This window comes from Lynx rufus, unplaced genomic scaffold (assembly GCF_022079265.1).
Source record: "Lynx rufus isolate CCGP_SWC_20201006 ecotype Redwood Valley unplaced genomic scaffold, mLynRuf1.p SCAF_11, whole genome shotgun sequence".
NCBI lineage: Eukaryota > Metazoa > Chordata > Mammalia > Carnivora > Felidae > Lynx > Lynx rufus.
In genome coordinates this window covers 43,669,716-43,687,271 of record NW_025814825.1, presented here as the reverse complement: position 1 = coordinate 43,687,271, position 17,556 = coordinate 43,669,716, and the positions used below count along the sequence as shown (strand labels likewise).

Sequence of the window (17,556 nt, the reverse complement as noted above, 5' to 3'; positions counted from 1 at the left end):
TTAAGTGTCTAACTCTTTTTTTTTTTTAAGCTTATTTATTTTGAGAGAAAGAGAGAGTGCATGAGCAGGGTAGGGGCAGAGGGAGAGGGAGAGAGAGAGAATCCCAAGTAGGCTCCACACTGTTAGCACAGAGCCCGACATGGGGTTCAAATTCAGGAACCATGAGATCATGACCTGAGCCAAAACCAAGATTCAGACACTTAACCGACTGAGACACCTAGGCACCCCAAGCATCCAACACTTGATCTCAGCTCAGGTCTTCATCTCAGGGTCATGAAATCAAGCCCCACATTGGGCTCTGCACTGGACATGAAGCCTACTTAAAAGAACTTCAGAGTCCAAGTTATTTTATTTTATTATTTTTTAAATTTAAATCCAAGTTAGTTATCATTTAGTGTAATAATGACTTCAGGAATAGACTTTAGTGATTCATCACTTACATATAACACCCAGTGCGCATCCCAACAAGTGCCCTCCTTAATGCCCCTTGCCCATTTAACCCATATCCCCACCCAACACCCCACCAGCAACCCTCAGTTTGTTCTCTGTATTTAAGAGTCTCTTATGGTTTGTATCCCTCTCTGTTTTTATATTATTTTTGCTTCCCTTCCCTTATGTTCATCTGTTTTGTATCTTAAATTCCACACGAGTGAAGTCATATGATATTTGTCTTTCTCTGACTGACTTATGCCACTTAGTATAATACACTCTAGTTCCATCCTTGTTGTTACAAATTGTAAGATTTCATTCTTTTTTATTGCCAAGCAATATTCCATTGTATATATATATATACCACATCTTCTTAATCCATTCATCCTTCAATGGACATTTGGGCTTTTTCCATATTTTGGTTATTCTCGATAGTGCTACTATAAACATTGGGGTGCATGTGTCCCTTTCAATCAGCACAACTGTATCCCTTGGATAGATACCTAGTAGTGCAATTGCTGAGCCATAGGGTAGTTCTATTTTTAATTTTTTGAAGAACCTCCATACTGTTTTCCAGAGTGGCTGCACTGGAGTGCATTCCCACCAGGAATACAAAAGCATTCTTTCTCCACATCCTCACCAACATCTGTTAATTTTAGCCATTCTGAGAGGTGTGAGGTGGTATCTCGTTGTGGGTTTGATTTCTGTTTCCCTGTTGATGAGTGATATTGAGCATCTTTTCATGTGTCTGTTAGCTATCTGGGTGTCGTCTTTGGAGAAATGTCTATTCATGTCTTTTGGCCATTTCTTCCCTGGATTATTTGGTTTTTGGGGTGTTGAGTTTGATAAGTTCTTTATAGATTTTATATACTAACTCTTTATCTGATATGTCATTTGCAAATATCTTTTCCCATTCTGTCAGTTGCCTTTTAGTTTTGCTGATTTTTTCCTTCTCTTTTTATCTTGATGAGGTCCCAATAGTCCATTTTTGCTTTTGTTTACCTAGCCTCTGGAGATATGTCAAGTAAGAAGTTGCTGCGGCCAGGATCAAAGAGGTTTTTGCCTGTTTTCTCCTCGAGGATTTTGATGGCTTCCTGTATTACATTTAGGTCTTTTATCTGTTTCGAGGGGTTTTTTTTGTATATGGTATAAGAAAGTGGTTCAGGTTCATTTTTCTGTGTGCTGCTGTCCAGTTTTCCCAGCACCATTTGCTGAAGAGACTGTCTTTTTTTCCACTGGATATTCTTTCCTGCTTTGTCAAAGATAAATTGGCCATACATTTGTGGGTCCATTTCTGAGTTCTCTATTCTGTTCCATTGATCTGTGTGTCTGTTTTTGTGCCAGTACCACACTATCTTGATGATTATAGCTTTGTAATACAGCTTGAAGTCTGGAATTGTGATACCTCCAGGTTTGGTTTTGTTTTTCAGGATTGCTTTGGCTATTTGGGATTTTTTCTGGTTCTATACAAATTTAGGATTGTTTGTTCCAGCCCTGTGAAGAATGCTGACATTATTTTGATAGGGAATGCCAGAGTTCAAGTTATTAGCTACTATGCTATATCTTTTCCCATACATATGCCTATTTTGTTTAATCAACAAATTATGCCCTTTCCTGCCCTCCACCCCTTTCAAGGCCTTTTTCCACAATGACCTCTTTTAAGTTCAACTGCCATCTTGAAAATTATCTTGTGTTCCTTGATTAGAATTTCTAAGAGAATTGGATTTATTTTCCTTAGATCTGATGTCCATTCCTGGTCCCATCAGCTGTGGCCAGGGTTGCCCTTAGTCACAGAAGCTAATGTCCACTCATTAGCTAGGTATAGACCTTTTGGGTCTAGGAGCTAGGTATAGACCTTTTGAGAAGGGAGACTGGTCATTGTGAGCTCCCCACTTTGTGCAATGCACTCTCCATTCCACTTACTCCACTCTCCATTCCTCTTGTTATTTCATTTCTTGATTTCTGCAGCAACCTTAGGACTGACTTCATTGGCCTTAATCTACACTAACCCAAAGCAGGCATCTCATCCTTGCCAAACTGTCCTTCTTGAAGACCATTTCAATTTTTTTTAACGTTTATTTATTTTTAAGACAGAGACAGAGCATGAACAGGGGAGGGGCAGAGAGAGAGGGAGACACAGAATCTGAAACAGGCTCCAGGCTCTGAGCTGTCAGCACAGAGCCCAACACGGGGCTTGAACTCACGGACCGTGAGATCATGACCTGAGCCGAAGTCAGACGCTTAACCGACTGAGCCACCCAGGCGCCCCCTTGAAGACCATTTCAACATGCAATTCAGTGACTGCTTTGCCTTGATTCTACACTCTCTCTAATCTGATCCTACCTGCTCTATTTGTATTGTTTCCTTCTACTCCCCAGGTTGAGTTTTCTGATCTAGCCAGTAATTTCTTCCTGTCTTTTCACAGACATGCCTCCTAGCTCACCCTCTTGCCAATTTACTCTCTGAAATCTTAAGTTCCCAGCTCAATACCACCACCTACAGCAAGTTTCCCCTAGGACAGTGCCCCTCATCTACTCTTACTCCCATTCCCTGGCTTAGACTTCATTGAAGCCATTAGGTTTGACTTTCCTGCCCCAACCCTGGCTTCCTTTCATTGTCACCTGTACCCTCCAGGCTAAGTTCTCTTTAACCTTGCCTCCACAATGCCGTCTCATAGCTCTCTACAAAGTGAACTCCTTTTGTGGCCTGCCTTCCCAGTTCCAGCTTCTCCCACATAAGTCTTAGAGAAGTTCTCATCATTCCTGTGCTGCCTCCAAATTCTGCCTGCTGGCATTTGTAGTTATCTTTGTCTAAGATGCCCTTCTCTTCCTGGTCTACCTGATGAGGTCATCCTCCGTGGATCCTTCCCTGTCTTCACCCCAACCTTAGGGTGAAATTCAGTGACCCTGTATGGGATTCATTGAGACTTGCTCCCTTGGTAGAGCCTCATCCTGTGCTTTCACAGTGTCCCATGTGCATGTCTGTGTTTCCCACTAGACATCAATTCTTTGAAGTCAAGAACTGTGTTTTACTCATCCTTTGGCTCCAGAGTTAAATCACAGAGATTGCTACAGATTAGCACCTATATGTTTTTTTAAAACAAATTCTTTTTTTAATTTAATTTTTTATTTTTTAAATTTGTATCCAAATTAGTTAGCATATAGTGCAACAATGATTTCAGTAGATTCCTTAGTGCCTCTTACCCATTTAGCCCATACCCCCTCCCACAACCCCTCCAGTAACCCTCAGTTTGTTCTCCATATTTATGAGTCTTTTATGTTTTGCCCCCCTCCCTGTTTTTATATTATTTTTGTTTCCCTTCCCTTATGCTCATCTGTTTTGTCTCTTAAAGTCCTCATATGAGTGAAGTCGTATGATATTTGTCTTTCTCTGACTAATTTCACTTAGCATAATACCCTCCAGTTCCATCCACGTAGTTGCAAATGGCAAGATTTCACTCTTTTTGATTGCCGAGTAGTACTCCATTATGTATATATACCACATCTTCTTTATCCATTCATCCATCGATGGACATTTGGGCTCTTTCCATACTTTGGCTATTATTGATAGTGCTGCTATAAACATGGGGGTGCATGTGTCCCTTTGAAACAGTACACTTGTATCCCTTGGATAAATGCCTAGTAGTGCAATTGCTGGGTCATAGGGTAGTTCTATTTTTAGTTTTTTGAGGAACCTCCATACTGTTTTCCAGAGTGGCTACACCAGCTTGCATTACCACCAACAATGCAAAAGTGATCCTCTTTCTCCATATTCTTGCCAACATCTGTTGTTGCCTGAGTTGTTAATGTTAGCCATTCTGACAGGTCTAAGGTGGTATCTCATTGGGGTTTTGATTTGTATTTCCCTGATGATGAGTGATGTTGAGCATTTTTTCATGTGTCAGTTGGCCATCTGGATGTCTTCTTTGGAGAAGTGTCTATTCATGTCTTTTGCCCATTTCTTCACTGGATTATTTGTTTTTAGGGTGTTGAGTCTGATAAGTTCTTTATAGATTTTGGATACTAACTCTTTATCTGATATGTCGTTTGCAAATACTTTCTCCCATTCTGTTGGTTGCCTTTTAGTTTTGCTGATTGTTTCCTTCACTGTGCAGAAGCTTTTTATTTTGATGAGGTCCCAGTAGTTCATTTTTGCTTTTGTTTACCTTGCCTCTGGAGACATGTTGAGTAAGAAGTTGCTGCAGCTAAGATCAAAGAGGTTTTTGCCTGTTTTCTCCTCGAGGATTTTGATGGCTTCCTGTCTGACATTTAGGTCTTTTTGAGTTTATTTTTGTGTATGATATAAGAAAGTGGTCCAGGTTCATTCTTCTGCATGTCGCTGTCCAGTTTTCCCAGCACCACTTGCTGAAGAAACTGTCTTTATTCCACTGGATATTCTTTTCTGCTTTGTCAAAGATTAGTTGGCCATACATTTGTGGGTCTATTTTTGGGTTCTCTATTCTGTTCCATTGATCTGAGTGTCTGTTCTTGTGCCCATACCATACTATCTTGATGATTACAGCTTTGTAGTATAACTTGAAGTCCGGGATTGTGATGCCTCCTGCTTTGGTTTTCTTTTTCAAGATTGCTTTGGCTATTCGGGGTATTTTCTGGTTCCATGCAAATTTTGGGATTATTTGTTCTAGCTCTGTGAAGAATGCTGGTGTTATTTTGATAGGGATTGCATTGAATATATAGATTGCTTTAGGTAGTATTGACATTTTAACAATATTTGTTCTTCCTATCCAGGAGCATGGAATCTTTTTCCATTTTTTTTGTGTCTTCTTCAATTTCTTTCATAAGCTTTCTATAGTTTTCAGTGTATACATTCTTCACCTCTTTGGTTAGATTTATTCCCAAGTATTTTATGGTTTTTTGTGCCACTGTAAATGGGATCAATTCCTTGATTTCTCTTTCTGTCGCTTCATTGTTGGTGTATAGGAATGCAACTGATTTCTGTGCATTGATTTTATATCCTGCAACTTTGCTGAATTCATGAATCAATTCTAGCAGTTTTTGGGTGGAATATTTTGGGTTTTCCATATAGAGTATCATGTCATCTGTGAAGAGTGAAAGTTTGACTTCCTCCTGGCATCCTCCTCTTGGATGCCTCTTGTTTCTTTGTGTTGTCTGATTGCAGAGGCTAAGAATACCAATACTATGTTGAATAACAGTGGTGAGAGTGGACATCCCTGTCTTGTTCCTGACCTTAGGGGGAAAGCTCTCAGTTTTTCTCCATTGAGGGTGATATTGGCATTGGGTCATTCATATATGGCTTTTATGATCTTGAGGTATGCTCCTTCTATCCCTACTTTCTTGAGGGTTTTTATCAAGAAAGGATGCTGTATTTTGTCAAATGCTTTTTATGCATCTATTGAGAGGATCATATGGTTCTTGTCCTTTCTTTTATTGATGTGATGAATCATGTTAATTGTTTTGCGGATATTGAACCAGCCCTGCATCCCAGGTATAAATCCCACTTGGTCATGGTGAATAATTCTTTTAATGTATTGTTGGATACGGTTGGCTAATATCTTGTTGAGGATTTTTGCATGCATGTTCATCAGGGAAATAGGTCTATAGTTCTCCTTTTTAGTGGGATCTGTGTCTGGTTTTGGAATCAAGGTAATGTTGGCTTCATAGAAAGAGTTTGGAAGTTTTCCTTCCGTTTCTATTTTTTGGAACAGCTTCAAAGGAATAGATGTTAACTCTTCCTTAGATGTTTGGTAGAATTCCCCTGGAAAGCCATCTGGCCCTGAACTCTTGTTTTTTGAGAGATTTTTTTTTAAATTTTTTTTTTAATGTTTATTTATTTTTGAGACAGAGACAGAGCATGAATGGGGGAGGGTCAGAGAGAGGGAGACACAGAATCTGAAACAGGCTCCAGGCTCTGAGCTGTCAGCACAGAGCTTGACATGGGGCTTGAACTCACGGACCGCAAGATCATGACCTGAGCCGAAGTTGGCCACTTAACCAACTGAGCCACCCAGGCACCCCAGATTTTTTATTACTAATTTGACTTCCTTACTGGTTATGGGTCTGTTCAAATTTTCTCCTTCTTTCTGTTTCAGTTGTGGTAGTTTATGTGTTTCTAGGAATTTGTCCATTTCTTCCAGGTTGCCCATTTTATTGGCGTATAATTGCTCATACTATTCTCTTATTATTGTTTTTATTTCTGCTGTGTTGGTTGTGATCTCTCCTCTTTCATTCTTCATTTTATTTATTTGGGTCATTTCCTTTTTCTTTTTGATCAAACTGACTAGTGGTTTATCAATTTTGTTAATTCTTTCAAAGAACCAGCTTCTGGTTTCATTGATCTGTTCTACTGTTTTTTCGGTTTCGATAGCATCAATTTCTGCTCTAATCTTTATTATTTCCTGACTTCTGCTGGCTTTGGGTTTTATTTGCTGTTCTTTTTCCAGCTTCTTAAGGTATAAGATTAGGTTGTGTATCTGAGATATTTCTTCCTTCTTTAGGAAGGCCTGGATTGCTATATACTTTCCTCTTATGACCGCCCTTGCTGCGTCCTGGAGGTTTTGGGTTGTGATGTTATCATTTTAATTGGCTTCCGTATACTTTTTAATTTCCTCTTTAACTTCTTGGTTAGCCCGTTCATTCTTTAGTACGATGTTCTTCAGTCTCCAAGTATGTGTTATCTTTCCAATTTTTTCTTGTGGTTGATTTTGAATTTCATAGCATTGTGGTCTGAAAATATGCACAGTATGATCTTGATCTTTTTGTACTTGCTGAGGGCTGATTTGTGTCCCAGTATATGGTCTATTCTGGAGAACGTTCCATGTGCACTGGAGAAGAATGTGTATTCTGCTGTTTTAGGATGAAATGTTCTGAATATATCTATTAAATCCATCTGGTCCAGTGTGTCCTTCAAAGCCGTTGTTTCCTTGTTGATTTTTTGATTAGATGATCTGTCCGTTGCTGTGAGTGGGTGTTGAAGTCTCCTACTCTTTTTTTTTTTTTTTAATTTTTTTTAACGTTTATTTATTTTTGAGACAGAGACAGAGCATGAATGGGGGAGGGTCAGAGAGAGGGAGACACAGAATCTGAAACAGGCTCCAGGCTCTGAGCTGTCAGCACAGAGCCCGACGTGGGGCTCGAACTCACAGACCGCGAGATCATGACCTGAGCCGAAGTCGGCCACTTAACTGACTGAGCCACCCAGGTGCCCCGAAGTCTCCTACTCTTATGGTATTACTATCAATGAGTTTCTTTATGTTTGTGATTAATTGATTTATATATTTGGGGGCTGCTACATTTGGCGCATAAATGTTTACAAGTGTTAGGTCTTCTTGGTGGATAGACCCCTTGATTATGATATAATGCCCTTCTGCATCTCTTGATACAGTCTTTATTTTAAAGTCTAGATTGTCTGATATAAGTATGGCTACTCTGGCTTTCTTTTGGTGACCATTAGTATGATAGATGGTTTCTCCATCCCCTTATTTTCAATCTGAAGGTGTCTTTAGGTCTAAAGTGGGTCTCTTGTAAACAGCATGTAGATGGATCTTGTTTTCTTATCCATTCTCTTACCCTTTGTCTTTTGATTGGAGCATTGAGTCCATTGACATTTAGAGTGAGTACTGAAAGACATGAATTTATTGCCATTATGATGCTTGTGGAGTTGGAGTTTCTGGTGGTGTATTCTGGTCCTTTCTAATCTTTGTTGCTTATGGTATGTATGTATGTATGTATGTATGTATGTATGTATATATGTATTTATATTTTCATCTTCTCCCCTCAGAGAGTTTCCCTTAAAATTTCTTGCAGGGTTGGTTTGGTCATCACAAACTCCTTTAATTTTTGTTTGTCTGGGAAACTTTTTATCTCTCCTTCTATTTTGAATGACAGCCTTGCTGGATAAAGAATTCTTGGTTGCATATTTTTCTGTTCAGCAAAATGAATATATCCTGCCACTCCTTTCTGGCTTGCCAAGTTTCTGTGGGTAGGTCTACTGCAAACCTGCTCTGTCTTCCCTTGTATGTTAGGGACTTTTTTTCCCTTGCTGCTTTCATGATTCTCTCCTTGCCTGAGTATTTTGTGAATTTGACTATGATATGCCTTATTGATGGTCGGTTTTTGTTGAATCTAATGGGGGTCCTCTGTGCTTCCTGGATTTTGATGTCTCTGTCTTTCCCCAGGTTAGGAAAATTTTCTGCTATGATTTGCTCACATAACCCTTCTACCCCTATTTCTCTCTCTTCCTCTTCTGGGACCCCTATGATTCTGATATTGTTCCTTTTTAATGAGTCACTGATTTCTCTAATTCTTAAATCATCATCTTTTGCTTTAATGTCCCTTTTTTTTTCTGCTTCGTTATTCTCCATAAGTTTGTCCTCTATATCACTGATTCTCTGTTCTGCGTCATCCATCCATCCTTCCTTCCATGGCATCCATCCATGATTGCAGCTCAGTTATAGCATTTTTTATTTCATCCTGACTAGTTTTTACTTCTTTTATCTCCTCAGAAAAGGATTCTCATCTACTTTCGATTCCAACTAGTATTCTTATTATCATGATTCTAAATTCTGGTTTAGACATCTTGCTTGTATCTGTGTTGGTTAAATCCCTGGCTGTCATTTCTTTGTGCTTTTTCTTTTGGGGTGAATTCCTACTGAATTGTGTGGTTCAGGTTGTGCAGATTGTTGTGTTAATCCTCAAATCAGTTTCCTAGGTGTGCAGGATGGCTTAGTGTCGGTCTGGCTGTATTTCATGGATGCAAGACACACAAAAAACTTCCATGCTGTTCCACAATCTTGGCTCCTCCCTTTTAAAATGAACTCTAAAGCAATGTTCTTCATTTCCAAACTGTTGTCACATTTGTAATATGTTATACAAAATTTAGGACTTAGTCATGCGTAGTCTTGTATTGTTCACTATTTCCTTCTTGCATACTATTCCTAATAATTTTCATGGTATATTATAAATGCTTTCATATAAATATTTGCCTAGCCTCTACAATGTGTAAGATACCACACAAAGTGCCTCAGAGGTGACATAAGTGGCAAATATATGATTTTGTAATATCTACCCTTAAGAGATTTCTATTTTATTGAAGAGAATTAAACAAGTAGACAATTACATCCAGGTAGACTAAGATAATTTCATTAAAGAGAAATTTCACCAATTGCTATGTGAATTCAAATGAGGGAAACAGGCCATGTTAAGTCATTTTGAAGGTGACATTTGAAATGGCCGTTGAAGTTTGGGTTGTCACAAGCAGAGATGAGGGTAGGTGGAGTTTCTGGCAATGGTATCTGCATAGACAAGGAAAACTGGGGAAGGTTGTGATACAAGAAGTGGTCCAGTTTGTCTGAAAGCATTGAGTGTTACACAGAGCTAGTGGGGAACAAACGGACATGTATACCATGTCTGACCTTGAATGTCCAGCTAAGGTGTTTCTACTTAATTGAGCTGACAGTGGGCAGACATCAAAAACTCCTGACTGGTGATGTACCCTAACTGGAATTGTGCATGGGAAGATTAGTTTAGCCATAATTCAGAAAAGGATAATCCTAGAAGGTGGCTCTAAGCCTCAGGTACCTAGGCCAGGCCAGGAGTCATAAGAACCTCGGATCCAGGGGCACCTGGATTGGAAAAGAAGGAACTATGGGGAGGTGAATAGTCTTTGAAGGAAAGGGCAGTATGCTTCTTAGCATCTGGCAAAATGCCAAGCATGTAACAGTAAAAAAGTAATTTGATGGATGCTGTATGAGCTTTTGATCTTATAGTTGTCATGGTTTATCTACATAAAAGGCAATACACTTTTGTTATTCCCCCCCCCCCCTCCAAGGGCAATATGTTATTAATAACATTTGTTCCTATAGAACATTTTTCTTTTTACTTTCTTTTTATCCTTTTTTGTTTATTTACTGAGATATGAATTTACATACCATAAAATGTACAAACCTTAAGTATGCAGCTTGATAATAACTTAGGTTTCATTTTATTTGTTTTTTCCTGGCATCTTAAAATCTCTGACAACGCTTCCCTAGAATAAGAAAGTGCATTTGCTATATAATTCTACAGTGTTAGTTACACAGACCTGATGATACAGAACTTTAAAAAAATTCCTGTGATTTACATTAGTAATCAATGCTGAGCATCTTTTATGATTCATTGCTTGGGAGGCATTATAGCACATATTCTGATAGAAAGCTGACTTTTGGTAAGGATTACAAAGAAAGGACTAGTACTAGGAAAGAAAATGAAATTAATTGCTTTGTACTGCACTTTTAAATATGTGTCACCTGTTTTACCTTGTTTTTCTTTGCCAAAAGAGGGATGTCATCTGATTAATCCAGTCACCATGGCATATCAGAAGGGAGGCGTGCTGATTTCTGGAATTGTAATGTATTTTTTCTTCAAAATTAATTGCTTTCAAGTGTATATATAGCTTCCATTTGTTGCCACTTACTATTATGAGCCATAATTTGGGACAACAGGTTCTGTCTGATTATTAATTAAAATTATTCCCTTTTTGGATGCTTGCTATTATAAAACTTTTTATATGAAGAATGTTTTAAATATATATAAAAGTAGAACAGTATAATGAACTGCCATGTATCTAGACTATTGCAAATAATCAAAAATAGAGTTAAAAACTCCAAGTCCCCCAGAACACCTAATTAATATCTGTCACCCAACTTCATGCCTGTTTGTGCACTTAACATCTTAGGTTGTCAGATACACATGGAACCTTTTGTCTAAGCTTCAGCTTACCTTCTTGTGCATACCCAGTTAGCTTACATGTATCAGATTGTTATTGTTCATATTAGAGTTAGCATTAATGACCTACATTTACTTGGTGCTTATTTGGTGCCAGGCGTCATGCTAAGTGCTTTCCTTGTATTATCTTACTGGTTTTTGTAATAACCCTATCAAGTAGGAACTATTGACATCCTCCTTATACAGAGGAAGGAGCCAAGCCTTACAGAGTTCACCAGCCAGTAAATGTGGTAGTTGAGGCTTGAACCCAGGTGTGTCAAACTCCAGAGTTTTTGCTATCATTTATTAGAGCACACAGTCTCAGTTAAGTATGAAAAGGGCTCAGACCACATTGCTTTTCTGTGGTATTGTAATTAGTGCTAAGGTTTGGAGCCAACCTACACTAAAGTCTCAGCTCTACTGGTTGATGTCCCAAGACCGCTGTTAGCTTTGTCTCTTCCATTGCCAGAGATCACATTTCCAGGACCCTGAGGGTAGTTAGGCAAGGATGTCAGGGTGAAAGATGTAGCTCCACCAATGAGAAGCAGTTTGGAGCTCATACACCTACACTCAGTTGATAATCACCCCACCAACCTTGCAACAGACTATTCCCACTCCCTCACCTCCTACATTTAGTTTGCATTTATAGCCTTTTCTGGCTCTGTCCTTCTCAAGCCCATCCTTGGCATTTTTAAAAACCTAGTTTAGGGGTACCTGGCTGGCTCAGTTAGTAGAGTCTGTGACTCTTGATGTCAGGGTTGTGAGTTCAAGCCCCACATTGGGTAGAGAGATTATTTTTAAAATAAAATTAAAAAAAAAACACTAGTTTAAAAGAGTGGTGGGAGCATCTGCTCCATGAATTATGGAGAATGGTGATGAGTTTGGAGAAAACACCTTGCGTGTTTTATCCCCCAGGTCTTAAGTATCTGAATCCAGCCATCTCACCAATCCATTTATTTTAGTTATAGTGGGATCTAATCTAGAAATGATGAATGAATTTGTCCAAAGTCTCTTCACTACTGTAAAAATAACTCAAATTCATCTTGAGAATAGTTAAATTAACCTAAGTCTGTTTACAACCAACCAACCCATTTTTACTGGGTACTAGCACTGTGAGAGGAACTCGAAGGGAGGATATAAAGGAAATAAACACCACATGCCCTACCTTTGAATCATTTAGGGAGAAAAGAAATACGCATAATAGTGATTAAATAATTACATTAAGGCTAGTGTTCCTTGAAGTAAGGAGACTGCTATACATAAGCCATACGATAAACTGCTTCATTTGCCCCACCTCCTATATAATGAAGAATTTGGTAAAAAAGATAGATGCTAGAGGAGTTCAAAGAAAGGGGAGATCAGTAAAATTTTAGGTCACAAAATTTTGTGTCACAAAAGAAATAAAATTGACACTAGGCCAGGAAAGATGGTTAAAAGTTGCCTAAATAAAGAGGGCATTCTAGATAATGTAGACGTTGATGATGATTCCAAAATAAACTGTGGATGGTAGCCAATATGTTTTAGCTCATTTGACATGAAAAGTATACATGCATTGACTGAGGCTGATTTTCTGTGTTTATCTCATTGTTTTTTGGTCTCTAGGATGGCTTTGTGTATTCTTTTATTATTAAAGATTTACATTACAAAATAGAGGATTTTCTTCAGGTTGAAGAGCCTGTGGAACATATGATGTTTTCTCCAAGTTACCAAATGTTGCTGATTCAAACAGAGAAGGTATGCTAGATGGCATTTCTTGATGTATAATTTTCAAATATTGTTATTATTATTATCATTGCACTCCAAGAATGACAAGCATAGTGCTGCATAGTGATACTCTACTAGTCGTGACCCCTTAGGTTACAAATGAAAAAATACCCAAATTAAAAGGCCTAAATACCAAAAGGTTTTTTTTTTGTTGTTGTTGTTGTTACTGTTCATTTGTTTGTTTTTGTACATGTAACTAAAAGGGCAAGCCCATGAATTCAGAGGCTCCCATGATGCTGCTGGCCTTGTTTTGTGGCCATATCTTGGCTCTGTTTCCTCTCTGCTGTCACCTTTTCCATGCAGACTCTTTCCTGAGATGTCAAGGGGGCCTCCTGCAACTCCAGTTTATATTTCTACCTTCATGGTGACCCTAGTGGAAAGACATCAGCTGGGAAAAAATGTCCTGGAATTTAGACTCATTGTACTTACTTGGGTCATATCTCTACCCCTGTGGCAATTACTATGTCCAGGAGAATTCTAAGCTGTCATTGATCAGGCCTGTCACATGCCTACCCTTGAACCCTGGGTAGAGTCAACCCAACCAAACATGGATTGAGATTGGGGTCATGGATGGTTCTGTAAGAGAAGGAGAGAAGAGGAGTAAATGCAGGATAAAACCAAATGTCTACCTCAATTATACTGTTAGAACAGCTCTGAATTAGTGGAATGACCCTCAACAGTCAGGATTAGCAGCAGTTTATATTTTTAGGCAATGGCCTTAGATGGATTACAAAAAAAGACCAATGATTTTCTACCTAAAAGAAACTTAAATTTAAATATGGAAAGATTTCACTTTCTGGTAAATATCTGAAGTTAAAACAATTATGCTAACTATGTTTTCATAAATACAGTTTTAACAAATAAATGACAAACCTAAAATATCTATGGAGAACAGGAAACAATAAAAGACATAACATAACAGGGGCGCCTTGGTGGCTCAGTCAGTTAAGCGTCTGACTTCAGCTCAGGTCATGATCTCACGGTTTCTGAGTTCGAGCCCCATGTTGCGCTCTGTGCTGACAGCTCAGAGCCTGGAGCCTGCTTCGGATTCTGTGTCTCCCTCTCTCTCTGCCTCTCCCCCACTTGTGCTCTGTCTGTCTCTCTCTCTCAAAAATAAATAAAATGTAAAAAAAAAATTTTTTTTAAAAGACATAACATAACAGAAGAGAGAAAGACTGAAATAAAAATTCTAAAAGAGAAAAATACACTAACAAAGTAAAAATTAAATGACTATGTCTGACAAAAGATTGGACATAGCCAAACAGAGAATTCATGAACTGGAAGACAGAGCAGAAGTTATCCAGAAGGTAGCTTAGAGATGCAAAAGGATAGGATATACAGAAGGGAGAGTAAGAGACATGAATGATACAGTGAAAAAAATCTAACATATGCTTAATTGGAATCCCAGAGAGGAGAGAGAGTGAGGCAGAGACAATATTTAAAGAGATATTTTAAAAAAAGAGATTTTCTAGACTGATTAAAGACATGAATTTACAGATTCAAGAGGACCAGTGAATCTCAAGCAGAATACATAAAAGATATCCACACTTAGACTTAACAAAGTGAAATTCATGAAAACCAAAGGCAGAGAAAATCTTAAAAGCAATCAGAGAGAGAAACAGATTATTTCAAGAAATTTCAATTAGACTAACAGCTGACTTCTCTGTGGCAATAATGTAAGTAAGGAATAGTGAAATGCTATCTTCCATATATAGCAAGGGTCAGCAAACTATTGCCCTGTAAGCCCAAACCAGCCTGCTGCTTGTTTTTATAAATCAAGTTTTATTGGAACACAGTGACACCCATTCATTTATGTATTGTCTATGGCTGCTTTCACACTACAATGGTAGAATGAAGTCATTGTGAGAGATCACATGGCCTGCAAAGCCTAAGATATTTACTTTGTGTCCCTTTATAGAAAAAGTATGCTGACCCCTGATGTAGTGAAATGAGGTAACTACCATCTGGAATTCTACACCCAGTGAAAGTACTTTTCAGTATAGGGTTGAAAAAAAGCATTTTTAGACACTCCAAAACTGACTGTAAGCAGCAGACCATCACTAGAGAAAATTCTAAAGAATGTACTTCAAGCGGGAGGAAAATGATCCCAGATGGAAGTATTGTGTTATAAGAATGAATAGCAGTAAATGTGTAGAGAAATGTAAATGAACACTGCCTAACAGCAAAAATAATGTGAAGTTAGGTTTAGAAATAACATTGAATTAAAATCCTAGACAACAATAATGTAAACTGGAGGGGAAGGAGTAAATGGAATAAAGTGTTTCAATTTCATTGTTTACTTTCCCAGGCAGAAAGTAAGGTTTTAAGTAACCTTGTGGTGTTTATAAATTAGGTTTACATGTTGTAACTTCTTTTTTTTTTTTTTACATTTATTTATTTTTGATAGAGACAAAGCACAAGTCGGGGTGGGGGGAGACAGAGAGAGAAGGAGACACAGAATCTGAAGCAGGCTTCAGGCTGCGAGCTGTCAACACAGAGCCTGATGCGGGGCTCGAACTCACGAACCGTGAGATCATGACCTGAGCCAAAGTCAGACGTTTAACCAACTGAGCCACCCAGGTGCCCATACATGTTGTAGCTTCTAAGGTAACCACCAAAAGATCTGAAACAGTAGATGAAATTTCTACACTATAGATGGAGAAAGTGAAATACTTTTTTTAAAAGAGCAACCCAGGGGCGCCTGGGTGGCGCAGTCGGTTAAGCGTCCGACTTCAGCCAGGTCACGATCTCGTGGTCCGTGAGTTCGAGTCCCGCGTCAGGCTCTGGGCTGATGGCTCGGAGCCTGGAGCCTGTTTCCGATTCTGTGTCTCCCTCTCTCTCTGCCCCTCCCCCGTTCATGCTCTGTCTCTCTCTGTCCCAAAAATAAATAAAAAACGTTGAAAAAAAATTAAAAAAAATAAAAAATAAAAAAAATAAAAGAGCAACCCAAAACAAGGTAAGAAGAGAAAAAGAAACAAGTAAGAAAGTAGAAAGCATAAATTAAAATGTAATATTTAAACTCATATATATTAGTAATTACAATAAAAGTAAAACAATATTAGTAATTACAATAAAAGTAAAACAATAATTGATTTACTTAAAAGGCAAAGGTTACAATACCAAATTAAAAAAAAATACAAAACCCAATTATGCACTGTTTACAAGTGACACAGCTAAAGCATAAGCATACAGTGAGATTGAAAGTAAATAAAAGTTTTTTAGGGGCACCTGGGTGGCTCAGTCGGTTAAGCGTCTGACTTCAGCTCAGGTGGTGATCTCACAGTCTGTAAGTTCGAGCCCCACGTTGGGCTCTGTGCTGACAGTTCAGAGCCTGGAGCCTGCTTCAGATTCTGTATCTCCCTCTCTCTCTAACCTTCCCCTGCTCATGCTCTGTCTTTCTCTGTCTCAAAAATAAATAAAAACATTAAAAAAATTTAGAAAGTAAATAAAAGTTTTTAAAAATACAGTAACATTGAAAGTAAATTTAAAAATTAAAAGTAAGTAAAATTAAGACAGAAAAAGATCTAACATGCAAACATTAACAACAACAAAAAAGCCAGTGGTGATATATTTATTAGGCAAAAATCATTACTGAAGACAAATGGACTTATTTCAAGAATAGTAAAAGGTTAAATTCACCAGGAATATATAAACATTAAAAAAAAAACATATGTACTAAATAAAATAGTCCCAAAATATATAAAGCAAAATGTGGCAAAATGGCAAGGAGAAGCAAAGTCATAATCTCAATGGGACACCTTAATACACTTTTCTCAGTACAGGATAGAGTAAACTGTATCCCTAACATAGCAGCCAAAGTGAGAACAACTGTTGTGTTTACTCTTCAGAACCCTCCAGTGATTTCCCATGTTCTTCTGACTAAGAGCCAAAATCCTCACTGTGCTTTACAAGGCTCTTCATGATACGGGTTCTGTTCTCACTGGGCCTTGTCTCCCCCTGCTCTGCTTCTTGTTCATCCTGTTCCAGTCATGCTGGCAATCATGCTGTTTTCTTTAACTCACAAGGCATGTTCCCCCTTCACGGTCTTTGCACTGGCTGTTCTCTCTGTTTGGAATGCTCTTCCCACAGAATGCACATGAATCCTTTTTTTCCTCATTTCCTTCAAGTCTTTTCTCTAAAGTTACCTCAATAAAGCCTTCCTTGGCTACTCAGTTGAAAATCCCACTCTCTTATCATGTCTTACCTTCTTTCCCTGCTTTATATTTTTGAGTCTTACAAGTACTGCTGTTTAACTTACAATATATCCTATTTAGATACCTTGTCTATTGTCTGAATGCCCCAGCAGAATGTAAGCTCCATGAGGGCAGGGAATTTTGCCTGTTTTGTCCTCTGCTATCGTCCCAGCATGCAGAGCCATGCCAGGCCAGTGTACCCATTCAATATTTGCTGAAGGAATGAATGAAAATTAAAACCAGTAAGTATCTATCAAATTTAGACTCTACAGAATTGTATTTTTTAGACCAACAAGAACAGGAGTATTCATGTTTAACTCAAGGAAATGTGAAGAACTCGTCTTCAGTTGAAAGCCGATTTCTTATTGCTAGTTAAGTGGCTCTACCATATTACAGTTACTTGGCAAAGAGTCATAACTTACAGGATAGATTTTTTTTGAGAGGTGAAT

At 38.3% G+C, this 17,556-nt stretch overlaps 1 protein-coding gene across 2 annotated transcripts in view; it reads left to right on the top strand.

Annotated features, from left to right (window-relative positions):
• The window catches only part of CFAP43 (cilia and flagella associated protein 43), a 120,364-nt gene that overhangs the window by 21,119 nt on the left and 81,689 nt on the right, over positions 1-17,556 (top strand). For both annotated transcript variants that reach the window (XM_047072704.1, XM_047072703.1), the window contains exons 7-8: positions 10,724-10,791; positions 12,753-12,884. In XM_047072704.1, coding sequence (XP_046928660.1) covers positions 10,724-10,791; positions 12,753-12,884 — 200 coding nt within the window. The remainder of the gene's footprint in view (positions 1-10,723; positions 10,792-12,752; positions 12,885-17,556) is intronic.